Here is a 21,793-nt window from a genome sequence, read left to right as displayed (position 1 = left end):
TCCCAGAGAAGCTATGGATGCCCCATCCCTGGCTGTGTTCAAGTTTAGACTGGAAGGGGCTCTGAGTAACCTGATCTAGAGGAAGATGTCCCTGCCCATTGCAGGGGGGTTTGAACTGGATGATCTTTAAGGTCCCTTCCAATACAAACTGCTCTATGACATGCTTATTTTGTCGTCCTTAAGTACCAGCTTTGCCATGACTTGCAGTCTGCCCTCCTGAACTCCTCAACATCTCATAGGAAATGGAGTTCCAGTTGCTGCCTTACTTACTTTCCCATTTTAACATGTATTTTTCTTGTAAAAAAGTAATGAAACATGCTTTTTTTTTTCTATTGGAGAAAATCACAATGACATTGTAGAATTTGCACCTTTTATTTATCCCTTTTAGGTTGAGATACAGGAAGTATTTCAAAGAAATATTTTAAAACTGTCTAAGCAACTCTCCTTATAACTGCTTAGCTGTACAAACCATGTAAAATGGTCATGACAAGATTTTGGGTAACATGAGCTGCAGAACCTCAGGATCTTGTTTCTAAGTAACTCATAAATCCCAAATCCATTATAATAGAGTATTATGAGTCATATTCCTCTCTCTCCACACATACATACAAATGCCTGCATACAAATGTAGAATATACACTGCATGCTTATGGCATGTTATTTGTCCAATAAGCAATCCTAAGTCTTACATTAGCAAACTGTATCACCAGTCTGGATATATATATATATATATATATATATATATATATATATCTATATCTATATATATATATATATATCTGGGAGCATAAATTGTGCCATTTCCTCTTTGTCCAAAAAACCATGGTTGCTAACCTATGTGCTGAATTTTCTTCCTCTCTCATATGTCAGTGTGGTACAGTTCCTTCCATGGCAATCAGAATGAATTATTGATGAACTCAAGCCATCTGCTGGACACTGCAACATGACTGTAATTGGTGTAGAACACTAAGAAATTGATTCAATATTTTTTAAGGGGAAAAGGAAGCAGTATCTTTCCTAATGCAGTTGTCCTAATATTTAATTAAAGACTTTGAACACAAATAGAATGTCAGATGAAATGCAGAACAAAAGGGTATTTCTGGTCACAAAAGTATAATTTCCATGTAAAGTTGAGCAGAAAGGAGAATGACACAAGATAAAAAATTAAAAAGAATATGGATTACAAACTCAATTAATTGTTTTAATTTTTTGCTGTCTTCCAACATGGAGAGCTTTTGCTATTTCTCTTGATAAACTCGGGCAGATGATATTTTCCTTTTAAGTCTCTGGCACACTTAAATGACACACAGAAAATAATACTGAGCAGAAAAGATGAAGTATGGAATGAAGATTTCAGTGTAATGACTAAAACTCATGATTCCTATGGTTTTTATGAATTTCAGATGACCTAAAGGGTTTTCAATTGCTGTAACAACCAATTTCTTCTACAAAAGAACTGCCTTTTTCGCACAGTGCTTTCTGAGTAACAGTCCTGCTGAAAAGCTGAAGTGTTCATAAAATGGGTAAATTCCATGATACAAGATGACAAGACCTTTGCCTCTCCTGAAGTCTTGTTTGATTCATAAGCTGAACAAATGTGGTTTTAACTAAATCTCCAATCAAACTGAATTACTTTATTTAACAATATAGACAGTGAACTGCAGGGATTTTCACTTGAGCAGTAAGTAAAATATATGAAGCTTTAGTCGGCATGAGGAGGAATAGGAGCTAAAAGAACAATTAACATTTCAGCACATAATATGTAAGAAATATGCCTTTGGGGAAACGTAGGCTGATGACAATCTGGTTTTATCTCTGCAGCCTCTCCTTTGGTATTTGCAGGCTCTAGTTCAATATTCTAACTTCTTGGTTTCTCAGAACTAGCTTCTTTGTTTCTCAAGCAAAGCCAAAGCAAGATTCCAGTATAATTTGGAAGTCACCTGCTTTGAAATATACCATTTGTCTTTCCTCTCTTCCTGTTGCTGCTTTCAGGAGGTTTGTGAAGACTTGGTTGTTAAAAGTCAAGCAAAAAGTCAAACAGAAAACTATGTCTATGGGAAAAAAAGCCTAGAAAAGCTAAAGTAGTAGCTAAAATACTTCTCTTACACTGCTTGTTATGTGTTGCCTGTAATAAATTACTGATGATCAGTTGTCACATCAGAAATAAAGGAAAAGCTGACTAATAAATCCCAGAGAAATCTATCACATTAAACTGCCTTTTGAAGCATTCAATGTTTTTAAAATTTATTTATTTTTAGCTATATTTATTTTCTACTAACTTCTACTAGTTTTTGTCTCAGATTAATGAGAAACTGTTTTTCTCCTTTGACGTCCCACTGTGACCCAGTCATCCAGATCAGTGGTAATATTTAACTGAAGAGTCTCACTTTGGGGACTAATGAGTCAGAATATGTAAAACTGTTCTCTTCCCCTTTTAACTAACCTCCATTATTGGGCATATCAGGTAGAAGTAGATACTCGATCTCTTGGCAATTTTGGCAGTCCTTGTTGGCTGCACTACCACTAAAATAAAAATATGATCTAATTCTGTGTTCAAACTTCTCTAGTCCATCAAGCAACACAAAAATTCCCACAACACTTCTATTCCAACTACATTAATCTATCAACAGCTAAGAGAGACTGTGAATCACAAAGTTATTCTTATTGGAGGGAAACAGGAAAGAGAAGGGACTCACTAGTGACAGTCTTCAGCCTTTTGATCAGAATTTTTAAAAATCTTCAAAAGACCCAACAAATCAGACCTTGCAAATACACAAAAAAAAAGTCTGAAAAAATCAAAGTCAATTGCACTGAAAGACAGATCCAATTATTTTACAAAACAATAAATCTAGACATCTCTCAATCAAAAAGAAGTCGCAGAGAGTTTTATCAGACTCGGATTCAGAGAATCATATAAACATAGAATTTCCTGAGTTGGAAATGATCCACAAGAACCATAAGTCTAGCTCCTGGCCCTGCACAGGACCACCCCAAGAATCACACCACATGCCTGAAAGTGTTGTACAAACGCTTCTTGAACTTTGTCAGGGTCAGTGCTGTGGCCCTTTCCATGGGGAGCCTGTTCCAGTGCCCAGCCACTTTTGGGTGAAGAACTTTATTCTTATATTGAATCTCATCCTCCCCTGGCACAACATCAAACCTGGTTTTGTCTCTTTGTCATTTCCAATCCAGTTTAACTATTAAGTATTCACTCGGGTACGTTCTCATTTCTACTATTTTTTGTGTTTTTCCAACTCTTTAGACAAACTACAGGTTATAGGTTTCAAGAACTGACATCCTTAAGATGTTGTTGGCAGATTGAAAGGCACCATTGCCATGAGAGAAGGAATATGAAATGGAAGTGTAGAGGTAGCCACTGAAAGTGGACCCTAATGTTCTGAGGGACAGCCACCTTACAGACACACCCAGCTTCAGGAAGCACCATTCTTCATTTTATTTTACTTTATAGACTAAGTGTCATCTGGAAAATAAATAGAATTATGAAATTAAAAACTAACTCTGAGAATCAGGAAGACACAGCATCAGCATGGCACAGAGCTAGAGAAAGATCTTGTCATCTTCAGGGACTCCTGAGTCAGCTTCCAATTACGCAATTCATTAAAATTATACTGTTATAGCAGTGGATCATGGAGTACCAACACCTCTCCATGACATTTTTCTCTGAGTAGGATTTTACTCATTTACAGTCACTCTCCTTATGTCCTTCCCTCCCCAGGGAGTGCTGCTTCTTCCTTGACAGGGGAAAAAGCCTGAAAACTAAAGACTAAAGATACTTCAAATTAGTGGAAATATACAAGACATTGCAAATTGGTCACAGTCCTTTCACCCTTCTCTGTCAGCAGTTTAAATTGCCTTTTACCTCCTTTGAACACTGGTGCATGTAAAACTGCCACCTTCAAAATAGCATTCCTTATGAGAAGCTGATGCAAATGCCTTTCCCTCATACTACATACCTGTAGCTGACAGAAGTCTCCAAGGGTCAACTTACAAAACCATAAAAATGTCATGTTTGCCTCTCAGCTCTTGACATCACCTTTGCCATCTTTCTATCAAAATACAGCATTTTGGTGTAATTCAGAGAAACTACAAGCCACTTTATTGACAATGCAATCTACATATCAGTGTTTAAAGAACTACTTCTCTCATCCTAAAGCTATTTAGGCAGCAGATAAAAACCAGTTAATTTCTGTGATTCATACAGCCAGCACTGGCTCAGGATAAAAGGGAATGCTGATGCCACCACTAGGAAAAGCCACATTGTGAAAGCCTTGCCAAAGCATCACAGGCCCGCAACCATCATGTCTTCTCAGAAATGGCTATGTTTTGCCCTTATTAGCTTCATTAGCTGATGTGTATATGCTGAATTGGTCAGCAACTGACTGGTGAGATAAGGGAATTGTAAACTTCCCAGTGAGGGCAGACAGACACTTCTGTAAGGACAGAGTTACTTTGTGAGTTCTGTGCATGCAGTGGTGAAGGCATCTCAGTCATCTTCCTACTTCACAGCCACTCCGTGCTGGTAGCCCCAGGTGCGTGGCACAATCCTCTCCTGTCAGCCTATAGTGCTTCCCCATCCCAGAAACTGTTCTGCAGAGTCTGGTGTTTCCCAAACAGCTCCTGAAACTGTCTCTGGCTTGTGTTTCTCCCCAACTTCTACTTTCTGCTGATTAAATTTCATAGTGAATAAACCTGTGTAAGTGCAGCTGTCCTGTTGTAATGTCTTCAAGGCATCCACAGAACATTAAAGTACAAACAGCACAATGTAAAGGGCTGGCTTGCCCAGCATTGTCTTTGAGGATTTGGAAATGTCACTTCAAAAGAGACTTATAATGCAGCTGGGAAAGAGAAACCTTGCAATTGCAGTAGTTTGACACCAAACCCTCCGACCCTCCCTACCCCAAACACAGGACAGATTTTTAGCTACCTCCTGCTACATATTCCAACCAGATGTAATCCTTTGATACACCAGGCTTGCATAAACAGTACAAAGAAGGATAAACATCTACTGCAAAGCATGCAATATAAAGGTAATTCATCACATGGAAGCATTAATTCATAATAAACTCAAAGCTGGGTGTTCATTTGAATGACTTTACATGGAAACAATTACTCTGAAACATTCACATCAGTGCATCTGGCTTTAGAGCAAATCTTCCATTTGGACAAGCCAACACTTTTGTTTAGTTGGATGAGAAGCAATAAGCTTGTCAGAACAAGCTAATGAGAGCGACATTTGCTGGTTCACATCTGAAGAACCAATCAGTACAGTCACTTGTGTTTGGGCACAGCTGTTCCACATCTCCATTCATACCCTTGCATTCCATAAAGCAACTTGTTAAGGAACAGCTGACCTGAAATTCATCAGGGCTGACTCCTCTTCCTAGAGAACAGAGTGAGATGATGACACAATGTTTCAAACACATGACACATCAGCCTTGAAATTTCAAAAAAGGGCCTAGACTTGCTGACTCTGAGGGCAATTCAGCATGGTTAACAGAAAAAGAAAATTAAGTTTACACAACAAATTAAGATCTCAGCACTCAGAGCATCTGAATTATCAAGACCAAACCTTTCTAAACCATGTCAGTCAACTTTCTGCTAAGAATAAGCAAGGATATGCATGCTTTGAGAGATACAGTGGATTTAAAAGAGAACAACATCCCTAGTTGGCATTGATTTTAACAACAACAAATAATATCTCTGTACAGCTTTCAGCTCTTACAGACATTTGAAAAGGTGGGCAGGCATTTCTGAAATGTTATTGCAGATTAGTAATTAAAATCTGGAGATACCTGAATTAGCTTTCAATATATTAGCTCAAGAACAAGAAGCACCAAAACAGCCCAGAAAAGAAGATAAATGTGATAATATTAAATGTGTGCTCTCACAGATTCAGAGCTAAATTGAAGTATGATCCAGTTATCTCAGTATTATGTTGCAGAAACACCTCAAAAGATAGAAGATACATATCTAACACCCCTCAAGACAGAGAGGAACTGACTTCTAGTATCCTAACTCTGAGCTCCCTGCATGGCCTAGCTGATCAGACGTGGCTAATTAAATGGCAGAAAGCTTATCTCCATTGATGGCACTTGTAAACTCTTACAGAACACTTGGTCCAACATTTTGTCTCTTTGTTCACCATTATGTGTTTAAAACCTAAAACACTAGCAATTCATCAATCAGGGCCTGACACAAAGTGGGTACAGCCTCTGGATTCATATATTGAACTGGGAGTGTAATGGTGTACCTTCAAATTAAAATGTCTGCATGACTGGTTTTTCAGGAAAAGCAGTTTTCAAGGTTCATGATTGCTAAGCATTAGGTTCATCATAGCTAACAGCTTAATATGCTTGATTTTTTTCTCTATGATGCTGATGAAGAAAGAATACCTTTAATAGTAAGTCCAGCAAGATTACTTTATCCAGTATAAGAAACTGTCTAAACTACATCCAGAAACATTTGAAAAGTGGCATTTTCAGCTGCTGTGAGATGATTATGATGTCAGGCACTGTCAGTGAGCTCCCTTTTACACTTACATTTAGCTCTGAGGATGCAGAGTAGGGAAAGTGGTTCCCTGACATACACAGAGTCAAATGAGAGTGACAGAATCCTCATTCATTTCACAATGATGGTGAGGAAGGTCAGTATTGATTAAATTCATGTTAGCACTTAAAATGCAACATGCAGCCTAAAATCCTGGAGGGTTCCATCTCTCCAGTCTTATGGCAATGCACCATTAAACCATAAATTCTGCTGCAGAATTGAAAGAATCTTCTAGATCCTCTTGACGAAAACTTGCTGTGACATTAATATGCCAAAGAAATAGTTATTTCAGAGACGTTTTTGAGTCATTTCTCTTAAATAGAAAATAGAGCCAACAAGAAATAAAAGCCCTTAATGAATTTCACCTTTTTCATTTTTTGCTTTGCAATATAAGTACTTTAGTGGAATTCCAGAGGATATCAAATACTGATTTACTGCTGTAACAGTTTCAAGGAATGGACTAATCTAGCCTAATTTAGCAACCTAGAAGTCAGGTTTCTACTTAAAAATACTTTTCTCTTCTTCTTCTTTAGTCAATAAAGCTTTCTGCAACAGGCTAGTTTTTCCAAAACAAGTATTTCAGATGGATTACCCTCTTCTGATGCCAATTTCTCCTGGATGGCAGTCTGGATAACTATTTTAATTAAAGTGTGAACAAAGTACCACTGCCATGCCACTACTCACTGCTTGGTTTATGGAGTAAGCAGTACACTTGTGTCACTTAAAATTTCAGTAAAATACCTTTCTAAGTAAAAAGACAGTTTACATAAGTTGGGATCCTTGTAGACTAATGCCTACTTGGTGCAATCTAAGAAAAACAAGTTAGTCATGTTATAGGAGTTGCCTATGAACAGTTAATAAGGCAAATTACTTGTTAGATATTTTTCTTTGTTTCAAAAAAAAAAAAAGGGTCGGTGAAGCTGATTCTTAAACTGATAAAAATGTAGTGTTAACCAATGATAATGAGATCCATGAACTTGTGAGCAATCAATTAATTGATACCATACACTCATACACCTTCTAATATGTCAGTGTTGCACTGTTCCTCATCTTCACTATAAGGAAAAAGTTGCTCCATTGTGCCTTGACTTTAAAGTTATCTAAAAATACTTATTGTTAAGTATGTGTGAAAAGCTATAACTTACAGAATCTGTATCAGCAGCAAAATAAGTCCAACATAAATAGCTCCTGATAAATTTTGAACTGACTGCACTTCAAATACATCCTTTGTACTCTGTCCGCATGCTACTTGCCTTGACTTGAGGCTTACATTTAAAAAAGTGATCTTGTTTCTTCCTCTTTTTTGAAGTTCTGTAACTGTCTGTCTTGAATGGAATTCATCTTGACCACAGCCTCAAGTGACTTTCATAAAACTGACCTCTCTTTGCAAGGGAAACCATAAACATGACTTCTGAGTTTGTGCTGGAAATAGCTCAGGAGAACAAAATACGGTGCAAAAGCCATTGAACAGAGAAATAATGAGTCCAAATGGATTTTGTCTGCAAACCATACTGGATTCATATTTCTGTAACCCTGGCTTTCAAAGGACGACTTGAACACTAATTAAGTGTTGCCAGTAAAGCAGAGCCAAATGAATGCAATGGATCAGAATGACCTACAGGGGATGTTTATAATTAATATCCCTGATAATCTCCAGACCTAAGACTTCCTAGGATACAAGATGTCCCTCATTCTTAAAAAACTAACCAAAATCTCTCACCAGGTTCCTGCTCAGTACCCCCTGGAGCCAGCAGAAGTGGCTATAACAGTTTTCTACTTAAGGAAGATTATTTTTAGCAATGAATGTTAAAAAAAGCCCACACATAATTAAAATATTACAAATAGGAAAATTTCTGTATTATACATTGCATTTAACTTCTTGAATTTTCCTGTAGTAAAATCATTATATAAAAGGGACTTTATTGAAAAACCAATCTAAATATTTCTAATCCTGTAGGAGAAACAGACAGTGAATTTGGAGCTTATAGGAAAAGAGCTGAAGAAAAAAACTATCTAAAAGAAATTACTGTGATCTATTTTGTGGGAAATTTAGAAATAAAGCTAATTTATTGATTAGAGATATATTTTTCTCAAAAAAATAAATTGAAATTTTTCGGTTACCCTTTTTGGTGGACATTTTGAAAATTTTTTTTTTTTTGATAGATAGACTTTTTAAGAAAGCAGAAATTGCCTCTTTCATTTTCTTTTCCTTCAAGCTCATAACTTTTCATAAGTTAATTTTCTGACAATGTTTCCCTGGAAAACAATTAAATATTGTGTTTCATTAAAAACTCTGTTTAACATTCAAGGTTGACTTAACATCTAACATTTATGTGTATTTTGCTTGGAAGTTTTGGGCTTCCCTAATCCTGATGAAGTTTGATGCTCACCTGGTTGTGAATCGGCCTTTTTCTTTTCTTACATAATTTGGTTTTTTTCTATTTGACATGCTATGAGAGGAGGAGGAGTCCAGTCTAAAATCAGAGTGCAGCTTGTTCAGGGCACTGGCAAGCAGGGTTTTTTGGAATGCAGCTCTGAAAGGTTAGAGCCCAGTAGAGCTGGGTGATATTCACAGAGAGCCTCCTCCAGGTGCCAGAATGGTCCATTCCAATCTGCAAGGAAGCAGGCAGGCAGAGCAGGACACCAGTGTGGCTCCACAGGGAAAGACTGAACAAGACCAGTGCAAAATGGAAAGAGATCAGACATGAAAATGGAGACAGGTTACCCAGGAGAAAGAGAAGCTGTACCTGGCCAGGCAGGGATGGGGTTTGCAAAGCTCAGTTAGCAGTGAAATGTATCCAGGATGGATGAAGGATAACAAGAAGGGTCTCTGCAACCACAATAGCAGTGAAAGCCAAGGGAAGTACAAACTTACTGCTAAACTGGGTGGGTAACCTGATGAAGGATACTGAACAAGCTCAGATGTTTGATGCTCTCTTGGCTTTGGCCTTTAGTGGCAAGGTCTGCTACCCTGGTCCCTGTGCTCAGCGACAGATTTTAGGGAACGGAGGCAGACAAAGGCTGAGTTAGGGATTGCTAAGGTAAGAGTGACACTCACAAGCCCATGGGCCTAGATGGGATGCATCCAAAGCTCATAAAGAGCTTTTTTTGAAAGGCCACTGGTTAGGAACTAAAACACCTACCCGTTGTGAAATCACCAAATCTGGAGATATTAAAGACTTGATTAGGAAAGTGCTGAGCAGCCACATCTAACTTTGACACTACCTGACCTGGAGCAAGAGGTTAGACTGAATGACCTCCAGAAATCTCCTCTCAGTTCTTCTATGCTTTTGTGATTATGCTCATTGTGTAACCCATGCATTTAAAACACCCTCACGGCTGACTACTGAGATGCTGCTACCTGCAGGAAAACAAGATTTCAAAACTTCTCCCACACACATTGAAAAATGCAGGTGCATTGAAAAGTTGCAGATGTATCTAGTCCATATGAAAACCTTCAATTACACAGAAGAAATTCACTATTTCATTGGTGTAAAGAATTGCTTATGCTGTGGTGTCAGGACTGCACATTGACAGTGCCTAGTCATTCCAGGCATGCCCACTGGCATGAAAAGAAAGCTCTTCTTTTCAAATGCTGTAACATACAACCCCAATATATTTCACTCCAAATTTCACCAAAGAATGAGTCTCTGTCAAAATCCCAACAGCAGACAGGTTTTGAGAGCAGAAGTAGAATTACAGTGTAAGAAAAGCATCACCTAAAGCTTTCCCTGAAATGAAACAACACTTAATTTGACATTACTTATGTAGTCAATGTAATTGGGAAGGGTGGCATTCTAATTGAGTTTCTCATCTGAAGGCAGACAGAGAATCAACTATACAATAAATTGCCTCAGGTCTAATCAATCTATTTTCCTTGCTGTTATTACTACATATTGCTAGAAGCAGAAAATGAGATGGAGAACCTAACTTTGCTTAATATCAAAGAATCAGAGAAGGAATGTAGAAGACACTATTACTGCTTTATTGAGAAACAAAGACCTCAGAAATTAGTATATGACCATTTTTGAGGTTTATACCAACCTCAACACAGAGCACAAGACAGAACTTTATTAGGAGCAGGACAGTTCTTTCAGTTTAAGGAGTCTACTCATCACAAGAAGCTCTTAGCAAGTTTTGTTTGTTAGTTGACTTGCAGGTTAACACCTTTTTGAAGAAAATCTCAAAATATAGTTTAATCCCACCTAACACAGATGAAGGCTGACATTTTTATACCATTTCTGATATTTTTATACCATTTCTGCACCATCTTTGGATGATTTCTTTCAGCTAAACCCCCGGCAAACGAGCAGCTGTTTGCAGGAGGAGTTCAACTACTGTGGCACTTCCTGGCCAAATTTCTGTTAACAAATATGACTTCTCAAAATTACACAAGTAACAGTGAAAACACTGATAGCTGTAAGTTTTGAGAAGAGGTACCTGTACCAATAAAACCTGAGCATCTCTCAGAATCAACAAGACCCACCAATTCAGAGTTTACACCAAAGGGAAGAATACAGAAACAAAACTGGTGTACAGCAACAAGGCTACTGGAATTTAGGTTATTAATTCTTAAGTTTATTTTTTTAGTTACTTGCCAATTTTTTGTGCAATGCAATAACATTTCTTGTTGCTCCAAAAGCAAAATTTATTATATTAATTGCAATACATCTTTTTCTATATCCTTAGTATTTACAAGTCACTGTTCTTCCTTTTCTTTTATATCCCATTACAAATACTGACATTTCTCCTTTCCTGTGTTATCCCCAGCCACTTTTTTTAGGTCTAGTTTTCTGCCTTCTTCTCTCTTTCCTGCCTGCTTCTTTCACACAAACTCACCTACCTGCATTCCACCTAAGCACTTTTTGAGCTTCTCTACATATTTACATGCATTAATTCACTCTCAAAAATCACCCTACCACATTTTCTTTATTCTTCACATAAGACAAACCTGACTTAACTATCTTCTTGTGAAAAATGAACAGTAATGCAACAGTGAGTGGAGCTTCCATGCTTCAGGAATCATCTTTTCAACAATCCATACCAAAAAAATTAGTACCAGGAAAATACTACTTCTCTTCTGATACCCAAATATTTTGGAGGTACTCCTGGATGGTTTTATACTTTTTCAGCTACACAGATTTTAAGAGGACATCTCATTTCAATACTACAACAATTCATCATTCTTCATTATAACTAAAGCAAAATTATTTTCTCTTTTCTCAGCCATGGGAAGGCAAGACTTGCTGTACTACTGAATGACTGCACAAGGCAATAAGTCACTGGGTTTGTAGTTTAAGTGGCAGGACATCCACTACCTGACAAGGTCGATGACTCTCTCCCTTGGAGCAGTGCTGACTGGCTCATCATTAATCATTATGATCTGATCCCCTGGTATAAGCTTTCCTTCAGAGGGGCCGCCTGCAGACAAATGAAGAAAAAAAAAAAAAAAAAGAGCACAGGTTAGCAGACCATTGTAAACACAGGGACACACTGTTGTTCATATACTACAAGTGTGTTTTTTCTTCAACTAATGACATTTTTACACTACACTATTTCTGACGTTACCAGTACTCCCTCACTGGGAAAATCTTGCAAGCTAGTGGTTTACAAGCTTCTACTGAAGTTCCTCAAGTTCTAAACCTGTATGTAACCACCTAAACTAAGGGCTCCGTTTTCTGAAGGGTCAAAAAGACTCATAAGCCATGGACTAATGCACCCTTTAAAGTGTGATCAACTATATTTTAATCATCCTTGATCAATGTTTGTCTGATATTTTGTAAGACCACCCTGAGAAGGATTTCTTTTCTTGTGAACAAAAGATCCTGTTTATCTATCTACTGTTAAGAACGGGATGTCTTTTCCCATAGTAAAAATACCAGATCTTCCTGGTTGCAATGCATTGTTTCCTATCCCAGGCAAAGTAACACCAGAGAATGTGTTTTTCCTCTTTCCTATGAAACATCATTTACATATTTGAATGTCATTCACAGGTCTCTCCTGTGACTTTTCTGTTCTAGGCAAAACAAACCTTTTCTTCAATTGGAGACAGAAGGTTTTTATAGGCCAGCTGCTTGAACCTCTTTTCTGCTGGATTCCTACCACTTGATGAACATGGGTACATCCAAAATCATTGCCACTTTCAGTTAGACATGAATATTTAGCATTAGTCTGAATAGACAATCAGTCATGTATATGTCTATGTGATTTGGATTCTGGCACTGCTGAAATGCACATTGAGTGCATTATATTTTATAAAATGCACATATTACTTTGTTTCTCAGCATATTTACATGCCCAGAAGTTGATGTGACATCACAGTTCCTAGTGTAGAGATATATCCTCTCTAGTCTTTGACTTTACACTCTGCAATGATGATACATAAAAACCTGAATAATACTATCACTATGAAGATACAGACTTAAAAGGAAATGTTTCAGCATCAAAACTGATTCATTCAAGAACTGAGCTAATGCTGATCCTTTAATGTTTGTTTTGAAACCTCTACTCCACTTCCATATCCCGCATAAATGGATACAAATCCATTTAGGAGAATGTTGTCCTGAGCTCATATTTCCTCCTATTCACTTGGAACAGAACATAGTAAACACATTTTCCAAATTTTAACATAAAACTATATCAATAATGCCAAGTTGAGAGAAATGAGCTGTCTGCATCTGGTTCAAATATTAGTTACACTGCTCATTTCATGTGAAAGCAATACAAATGTAATCAATGCACACACGTTGGTAAATGACATCAGAACTTCACAGAGTCGATTTTGCCTCTCCTCTGTTCTCTGTGGGGGTTCTGGAGAACATATTGAACAGGAGCAAAGTCAAATCCCTGCCCTTGGCTGCAATTTTACATAACAACTGCACTTTTAAGCATAGAGAGCAGGCGCCTGCGAGGGAAACAGATTATCCCAGGGCTGGTCTCTTATAACTTCAGAAAGATCACAAACCTCACTAATTTTCACTGCAGGTAAGGTGTTTGGGGATATCTTTTGACCCGGCTTTTAACCATATAGTTATACAGATGGATTCATTAAAGAAAAAAAAAAAAAAAGCCAGCAGTAGTATCCTCATTGTTTTTAGAAAACTAGCTTTCTTTGGGAAGGTGATGGTGAGAATGAAAAATATGCAAGTTTTAATCTCAGAACTCAACATACCTCTTGAAAATGCTGATTCAATGGTAATGAAGGTGACAGCAAACCTATATAAAGATACCAGGGAGAAGACCTTCTTTCCTTGAATGAAATAGGTTAACTTTTTTCAGGCAAACAATAGTAATGGCTCAGAGCAATAACTCCAAACTGGCTTTTTGCCAATACATTTATGTAATGTTCAAAAATGAGTGTGAGGAAGGAAACCACTGGGTAAGACAAAGCTAAAAATCATATCTAGTATTTGTGATTACTTTGCCTGCCTGAATATTTCAACAGTTCTCAAATTTGTAGCTGCATTTCATCTTAGTAGGCTAAATCAAAGTTTTCTTCTGGGGTCAGGTGGGGAAAACATACCTGGTGTTACTGAGCGTACAACAACTGGCTTTTCACTACCAGCCACAAACCCAAATCCTAGCACAGGATCCCTCCTCATTTCCACTTTCCGAGGGGCTGGAGGGGTTATTTGGCAGCTCTCTATTCGAGGGTCTTCAAATGTGGCTGATTGTGTCATGTGACTGTGAAAAAAAATAAAAGATGGAAAAAGGAAAAAAATCATTAAAACATGATTTTGTGGTATCTACTTGAGCCAAGCAATTTGTGCAACGATATGAGATGAATATCTGAAACGTTCTCACTGGAGGAACTAAAGCACCAACTTAATAATTTTCTATTAGATTTTCTTATGCATTAAGTAATAATGCTGCTGGCAGGTCTCAAAGAGTAATCAATAGTATCAGGCTTTAAAGAGGCCTCTTTTTGACAGCACACATTTAATCATATCCCATATATGAAAGAAAAACAGCCTGATAATAAAGCCTTTGTCATCTGCGCTTGAATATTTCATCCTTTAATTTTTGGAAGGGAAAAATAATAGTAGTGACCTACTCATACCATAAAATTCAACAATTAGAGTCTGTCAGACTTTTTAAAAAGAGGACACACATTTTAATTTGGGGATCTAACATGTTAAGCAAGTTTTTGAGCTGAATCCTCTCTCTTCCTAAGGCATCCATAGAAGCTCAATATTTGCTATTTGGATAAACTATCTGAAATCACTTTAAAATGTTCCAGGGCACGAACAAACAAACAAAAAAATCAAGAAAATATATTTATGTGGAATTACTAAAAAGCTTTGCTTTCTTCTACATATTATGACAAAGCTTATTTATTGTACCTAGAAGAAAAAATTCTCATGGCTGGAGGGAAAGATCTTGAGTTTTCAAGCATTAAATAGAAAGGATGAAAGCTATCCAACATCCCATATCCATGAAATACGTAACAGCTTGAAAGCAAAAATATTTTAAATTAACATTAATAAACACTGAAACATGGCTAATGCTGTACACAGTCAGAACCAAAACATAGTTTGCAATTTCCACCCAATGGCTGGAGTTTACACTGAATCACAGCTACTAATTCCCAGTGCCAATCAGACAGACAAACAGACCACTCCAGTGTCATACCCCAAACACCATCCATTGAACTCATGTGCTTCAGGAATCAAACTACCACTGCAAGCAACAAGCAATATCTGGTCAGCACAGTACAAAGATTGCAGCTCATGGCATCAACTTATTGCAGTCCTGAGAGACCTCAGATAATATTTGTTTAAGTTGCCTGACTAAGAGTTTACTCTTTTCTTACTTTTGAGAGACTGTAAGTCTGCAAGTGCTGAACTGACTCTATATCATTGTAAGTACATGCAGTAGACAAATGGAGGAAGCCAAGTCCCAGCCCCACCTGCAGAGAGGGCACAGGCTCTGAGAAAGGTAACAACCATGTGCCCAGCCTAAGAAATTCTGAAATGCACATCAGAAAGGCAGATATCCCTACAGCACTAGGCAGTATCATCCATTGGTGTCCTCATAAGTAATTAACAATATGAAAGTCAAGTAATTTTGACATATCTTGATAATTTTACATATAACACCCTATAACATGAGAGTTAAGGGACATACCGTGCAACCAGCATTGTTGCTCTCACCACCTGTCCCTTTTCCATCTGTGAGTACAACACCCTGAAGAACTCCAAACTGGCAGTCCATAAGGAGAAAGATATCATTCAGAGATCTGTTTTCAGCATCAATGACACGCAAAAACTTCTCTGATCTTTCCCCAACACATACACCTTGGGCATGACATCAATTTACTTTCTCTCCGTGGTCTGCTTCATTACTGATACACAGAGCAGCAAAATCTCAGTAACCTCTCACTGGGAGTCTATTTCTGTTACTGGATTTTTCTAGGGCTTTTCTTCAAAGAAGCTTTCTATCCATATGACTAGATTCAGTCTGCCTAAGAGTAACATGCTGTCTTTTTATGCATATGATCAGAGGCAGCAGAAGCTACTTCCTTACAAAAAATAGAGAGCAAGAGAATATCTCTGTGCTCTCTTAATATATGCATAAGGTGAGGTCAGTGAAGAAAGTACTTGTTTTTTACCAGCTAGAGCATCACATCTGATACTTCATTATCTTCCTCCTTCTGTTCCTCCTCCAGCTTTTTTCAGTTTATTTTAGATAACATTCTATTTTCTTTTTCCAATTAACTGTTAGAAAGCCCAGAGAATTACATGCAGACCCTTCAAGAAATTTATCTTCAAGACCTCCCAGGCACCTCCTCTACATAAATTCCTGTTTGTGGTTTTGCTTCTAGATTTTCAAACATTTTGTCTTTCTAATGGGACAATTTCTGAGGTGTCACTGGTATCTAAAAACCTATCTATTTCAACTTGAGAACTTTGTTTTGGTAGAGAAGACAAAACTCTGCATTTTTTACCTCCCTTTGATGACAGCCCCACAAAGTTAACTTTCCATAAAGTTAAGATAATCTATTTAATAATTTTTTCCTAATAGCTGTTTCCATTTTTGGGGCACTACAAGTCCAAACAGAAAGTGCCTTCTGTCCCAAAGAGAAAACACCATATTTACAAGTAATGTGAAAATACTGCTTGAGCCCCTGAAAACTACTTTCATTGTACTTACTCTGTCTTCTAACACTTTTGCAATCTGTTTTAAAAAAGAACAACCTCAAAATAGCCCCAAAAACCCCCAACAAACAGCAGCACTCCACATAAATTCTAAGAGCAGACAGATTTGCTTAAGAGAGCAGCCCTGCTCCTGGATGCTCCAGCCCTTGCCTTGGCTGGTGCTGAGGATGTGCAGCAGCACAGCATCAGTTATTCAAAGCCTAAGCAAGAGGATCAGCAAGGAGCAGTCCATCATGATTCTGAGAGGCACAGCAGACACTATTGATTTTTAAGGTTATCCACCTTGGAATACATCAACTAAAAAGACTCTGCAGCTCACGCTTCCACAGCTTGCTGCATCAGATATTCTTGTGCCACTCAGTATGTTGGGGGTGTACTTCAAGAGAGTAGCAAGATATATAAATATGATCCCAGAAGAGATTAGATGAATGCTCAAAGCTTTTTGTGATGGTACATTGACAAACCTGCTTCCTCCTGTGGTTCGTTCATTATTGAGATGCCAGTTGTGATACCACAATTCAAGACTCATTTGAATTTGGCATCAATTGGAGGTATTTGATCTTCATCTCAGCTATGAAAAATATTAACTTCTGCAGAAAAACTATGCTATGAGTTCTAAAGCAGAATCTAATGAACTTGGACTCAAAAAAGCCACTTTGGAGAACCCTACCTAGAATGTCCCTTACACTGTGCAAGATCTTAGAAGAATAACTGCAACACTATAAACTTGCTATTTGCTTCAAACACCTTAAAAATGTATCTCTGTACATTTAGATACAGTTCTTACATCATAGCTAAAGATTTACTTTTCTCAAGGAAAAAGGAGAGGAAAAAAAAAAAGCCTGAGATTTTAAATATGAACTGTTCTTTCCATGTACACAAACTCAAGCTGTCCTTAGACTGCCTTTTCAAAGAGAGACACTTATTTCCACCTATTTCAACAGCTGAGATTAGTCCCTGCTTTACAAAAGGCCATCTTTGATGCACTCACGTTATCAGCAATGGGAGACTACTGCCATATGAAGGAGAATGATTCTTAGAGAACTTCTTCAACAGAGATTTTATATACCAGACTCTTCTGAGAGATAAACTACCAACTCTGGAAAATCATAGCAGAAGTGCAATCATAGGCACTTACTCTCAAAAACTCTCTCTGGCAACTGCTCTAGTCAATAGAGAAGGTGACAGGGGAAATGAGAGAGAAGGATCCTGAGTGAGCATGCACCAACACACAGAGCAGAAAAGAGACATTGCAGGGTGGCATAAAATTCATGCACACACTTGCCCAAAAAGGGGCCTACAGTGAGGAAAGGAGGAAGAAAATTAGGAAAGAAAAACACCCTGGGGAGCACTGATCAGCTGCAGCACAGCAGCTAGCACCTGCCAACACAATTCAGAAGCCCAGGACAAAATGAGGAGCCTAACTTAACATTTGCATATCCAAATTCATGCTTGGCTTAGTCAGAGGTGTGGTTTAAGACTGACATTTTGAATCTTCACACAATTAGCTTCAAAATTATTAACTTGGTAATATTTTCCATGGAAACCTTCCTAGCATTGTCTGTATTTAAATTAGAGGCTGAATAATCCAAGAAATATATCAACAAAGACTGCAATCAAGAGCTTGATTTAATAATGCTTAATAGTAATTAAAAGCAAAGTGTCTGAGTACAATGGTTTTTAGCCTTTGCATTTTGATATGTCATTCCCTGACCTGTCAGAAGTTTTTTTTTAACAAAACATTGAGTTTTCATTTCCACAGAAAAATGCTTGGAGCTCTAACTCTTCTAAGAAACTGAAAACTATGGTATGAACCCTGCAATCCTGGTTTGGATAACAGGTTCATACCATAGTTTTTAGAACTATTTTAGAACTATTTGTAGAACTATTTACATATTTGAGAAGTAAGTAACTAAGGCACCAGAACACTTTAGCTCCATTCTGCAAAAAGAAAGCAAAAAAGGCAATACCTCAAACTGAGTTGAATACAGCTGCACACCCACAAACTCTAAAACAACTGTAATCAATCAGCTGTTGCATCATATTTGGACAGGGTGGAGACATGCTGCTTTCAGGCATCTCATTTCATATTCTCCTATTACAGTTTGTTTCAATTACTTCACAGGTTAACACCAGCTTGCAGTTTTGGGATGTTTAATCTTCAGCTTTTAAATAGATACAGTATTTCTGCTATACATATTGATTTACCAACAAAATAGACTCTTTTTCACTTGAGACACAGCAGGTGTAACTTGGTCAGTAAGAGAGAAGAATCAGTGGAAATGTCAAATCATTCAAAGACTGATGAGTGGAAGTGGGCAAGGAGGATGGAGATAAGGACTTTTTACCAAAGGTTTAATTCAGAAATAACAAAACCACTTCAAATTGTTGAGCACTGTTAAAATCCTGTCTCATTAATTTGGAGGAGGTAGAGGATCTGCTTTGTTGATTGCAGTTGTGATTTTCAGCAAGATCTGTGCAAGCTAAGGACATTGAACAAACTTTCATTTACAATTATCTGAGTGCCTGCCATGAGTCTCTGCCCATCCTGCCCCAAAATAACCTCTTCATACTCTATGAACTCTATGATACTCAGAGTCATGGGCTCTGCACTCAAAATTTCCTGGGAGTGGGAAAAGCTATTGTAGCAACACAGGGAAGTAGATTTAATTCTCATTCAATCACTATTCTTCAGGAATTACTACTAAGTAAAATGGCTTGAGACTTGAGACAGCTTTATGGAAACTGATAACAACATGAGGGTATTCTATGTTTTCCTGCTTGACAATCTGCAAAGACTACCAAAATAACAATGACAGTTAAAAGAGAACTATCATAGAGATGAAGAAATATGCAAACACTACAGAAAATGAAAAACTCATCTTTGTTAATTTAACTTAACTAGTAGCTAAATATGAAAAATTATTTCCTTCCTTCCTTTCTTCCTGGAACCTCTCAGTATATCCCAAGTTAATTTATTTTCTCTAAGAAATCCCCCAAGAATTATTAAGAACTAGGACACAAGTGTCAAAACCACACATCAACTGCCTTTTACTTGAAAATATTTCAAGAAAAAAAGTGCACAAGTAGTTATTACATTGCTCAGTAAAACTGCTGCTCCTACAGAGAATTTGGTGCCTTGACAAACTCTTTTTTGCTCCATTTTGCAGGAAACCAGAGAATCGCTCAAAGCTCTAGAATTTTTTTAGACATGTTCAACAGACAAAAATTTTTTTTTCAGTGGTTAAAAAAGGAGTCAACTTTTAACACTTCAAGAAAACATTCCTTCTGTTTTCACTGGTTTTTGTGCAGGTGTATATACTGAGAACTCAGTATCACAGCCACAAAATGCAACTGGGGCTATTTATCAGATACTTTTGTTTCTTTCTTTCTAGGACTACTATTTTTTGCCCCACTGTGAATTTTTTTTTTTTTTTTAAAGCTTCTTCAACGGTTAAATCCTCCAAAGTCAGGTCATTTTATAACACCCTAGAAAATGTTTGGCATATGCCATCTGGATGAACATATGGTAAAAATGTAATTAGAAAGAAAAAGGTTTGCTGGTTTCAGAAGAAGCTGGTGACAGCTTTTTTGATAAAATTGGATACAGGGAAATCTGACACGTAAAAAAATCTCAAAATCCACTCTTCCACTGTTGGGCATGATCTGCAATCCTAAGCAAGGCAAAGTGAACCAAAATTGCACTGAATAAAACTGACATGAATACAAATTCACGGGGCTAAAAAGATCTATGCTCAACTTTAGTCAGGCACTGGAGAAAACACACTGAAAATATAATTCACAATGACAATTAGGACTCATATTATTACATGTGTAAAATGTAAATACTTCTGCATTCTGCCTTTTTCTATATAGCAATGTCATATATTGGGAAGAAAAAACCCCGAACTTCTATAGGTGAATCCCACAAAGACATGGAAATAAGCCTCAAGCCCCAACTGCCAATTAGCAGTTGCTTGCTTTGAGTATCGTTTCTACAGATTGCTAGAGAAATTATCTTTTAAAATTATTCTTCTCTCAGGAGAGCCATAAACACAGCAAAGGCTCTGTTCATGAAAAACGTTGGATTTCCTGCCTTTTGTGTTGAGACTGGACTTTACAGGCACATGCCAAAGGGCAGAAACATCTCAGTGAAAATTGGTGGAGAAAGGACCACCTGAATGCTGGAATTGCCTCTCCTGGAATTTGAGCATGGTGCCAGCCTCTGTCTGACTCACTGCCCAGAATGCACAGCCAACAGGGGTGTGCCAATGACAGCTAAGTCTGAACTGCAGCCATGCACATGCAGCATGTAATGCACATGGACAGCCCACCCCCCTAACATGCCATCATGCTCCTACACACTGCTGAATGGTACTTCTGCACTCAGTTTCTGTCCCAGCAAACTTTTCCCACCTGGGTAACACTAGGCTCAGCAGAAATACTCGGGGTTTCAAAGCCTGTCATTGAACAAAGATTCAGGGGCCCATTCTTGAGCAGGTTTTCACAGCTAAAGGAAGCTCACAAAATACTCATATGCAATGTACAAGACTGCATGGATGAAGCTATGGATGAACTGCCTCCCACAAGAAATTCCAGGGCAAGCCCTGGGCTGGAGCTGTGCAGACACAAGGTAATCCAAAATGTGGGAGAGAGCAGGCCAGCAGAAATGGCAAATGGCTAGCACTGGCTGGTTTGACCTCCAGTTGGTCCTTGCCTTTTCCTATAAAAAAGACTTACAATGCCACAATGTCACTGGTATTTTCTTCCTGAAAGAAGCCTTTTCATGGGTCAGCTCTTTCATATGCAGCAAGGGCAGTAGTATAGCACAGGGAGGCAGGGTGTTTGGCCATTTGCATGGCCCAGCTCCTTCAAGAAGGAAACTGTGCAAGATGTTTCCGTGAGAAATCAGAATTACTGGCTTTGTCAGTAATCTGAGCTACTGATCTGAGCTACTCTGTTTAGGACAGTGAACTACTTTAAGGCCCTTAAGGATGATCTGAAATGTAGCTTTTCATTATCTCTGCACATGCATCAATAAGCCCTGTTGCAACTACAGACATAGAAAA

The 21,793-nt window shown here is 37.8% G+C and overlaps 1 protein-coding gene across 1 annotated transcript in view; it reads right to left on the bottom strand.

Annotated features, from left to right (window-relative positions):
- Positions 1 to 21,793, bottom strand: part of FRMPD4 (FERM and PDZ domain containing 4) — a 295,852-nt gene that overhangs the window by 50,423 nt on the left and 223,636 nt on the right. Inside the window, exons 3-4 of the mRNA XM_009089651.4 lie at positions 14,090 to 14,250; positions 11,886 to 11,988 (exon numbers count right to left, since the gene is read on the bottom strand). Coding sequence (XP_009087899.3) covers positions 11,886 to 11,988; positions 14,090 to 14,250 — 264 coding nt within the window. The remainder of the gene's footprint in view (positions 1 to 11,885; positions 11,989 to 14,089; positions 14,251 to 21,793) is intronic.

Source organism: Serinus canaria, chromosome 1 (assembly GCF_022539315.1).
Source record: "Serinus canaria isolate serCan28SL12 chromosome 1, serCan2020, whole genome shotgun sequence".
NCBI classification, from domain to species: Eukaryota; Metazoa; Chordata; class Aves; order Passeriformes; family Fringillidae; genus Serinus; species Serinus canaria.
Note: the sequence above shows the minus strand (reverse complement) of the source record. Positions and strands in the feature narration are given on the sequence as shown.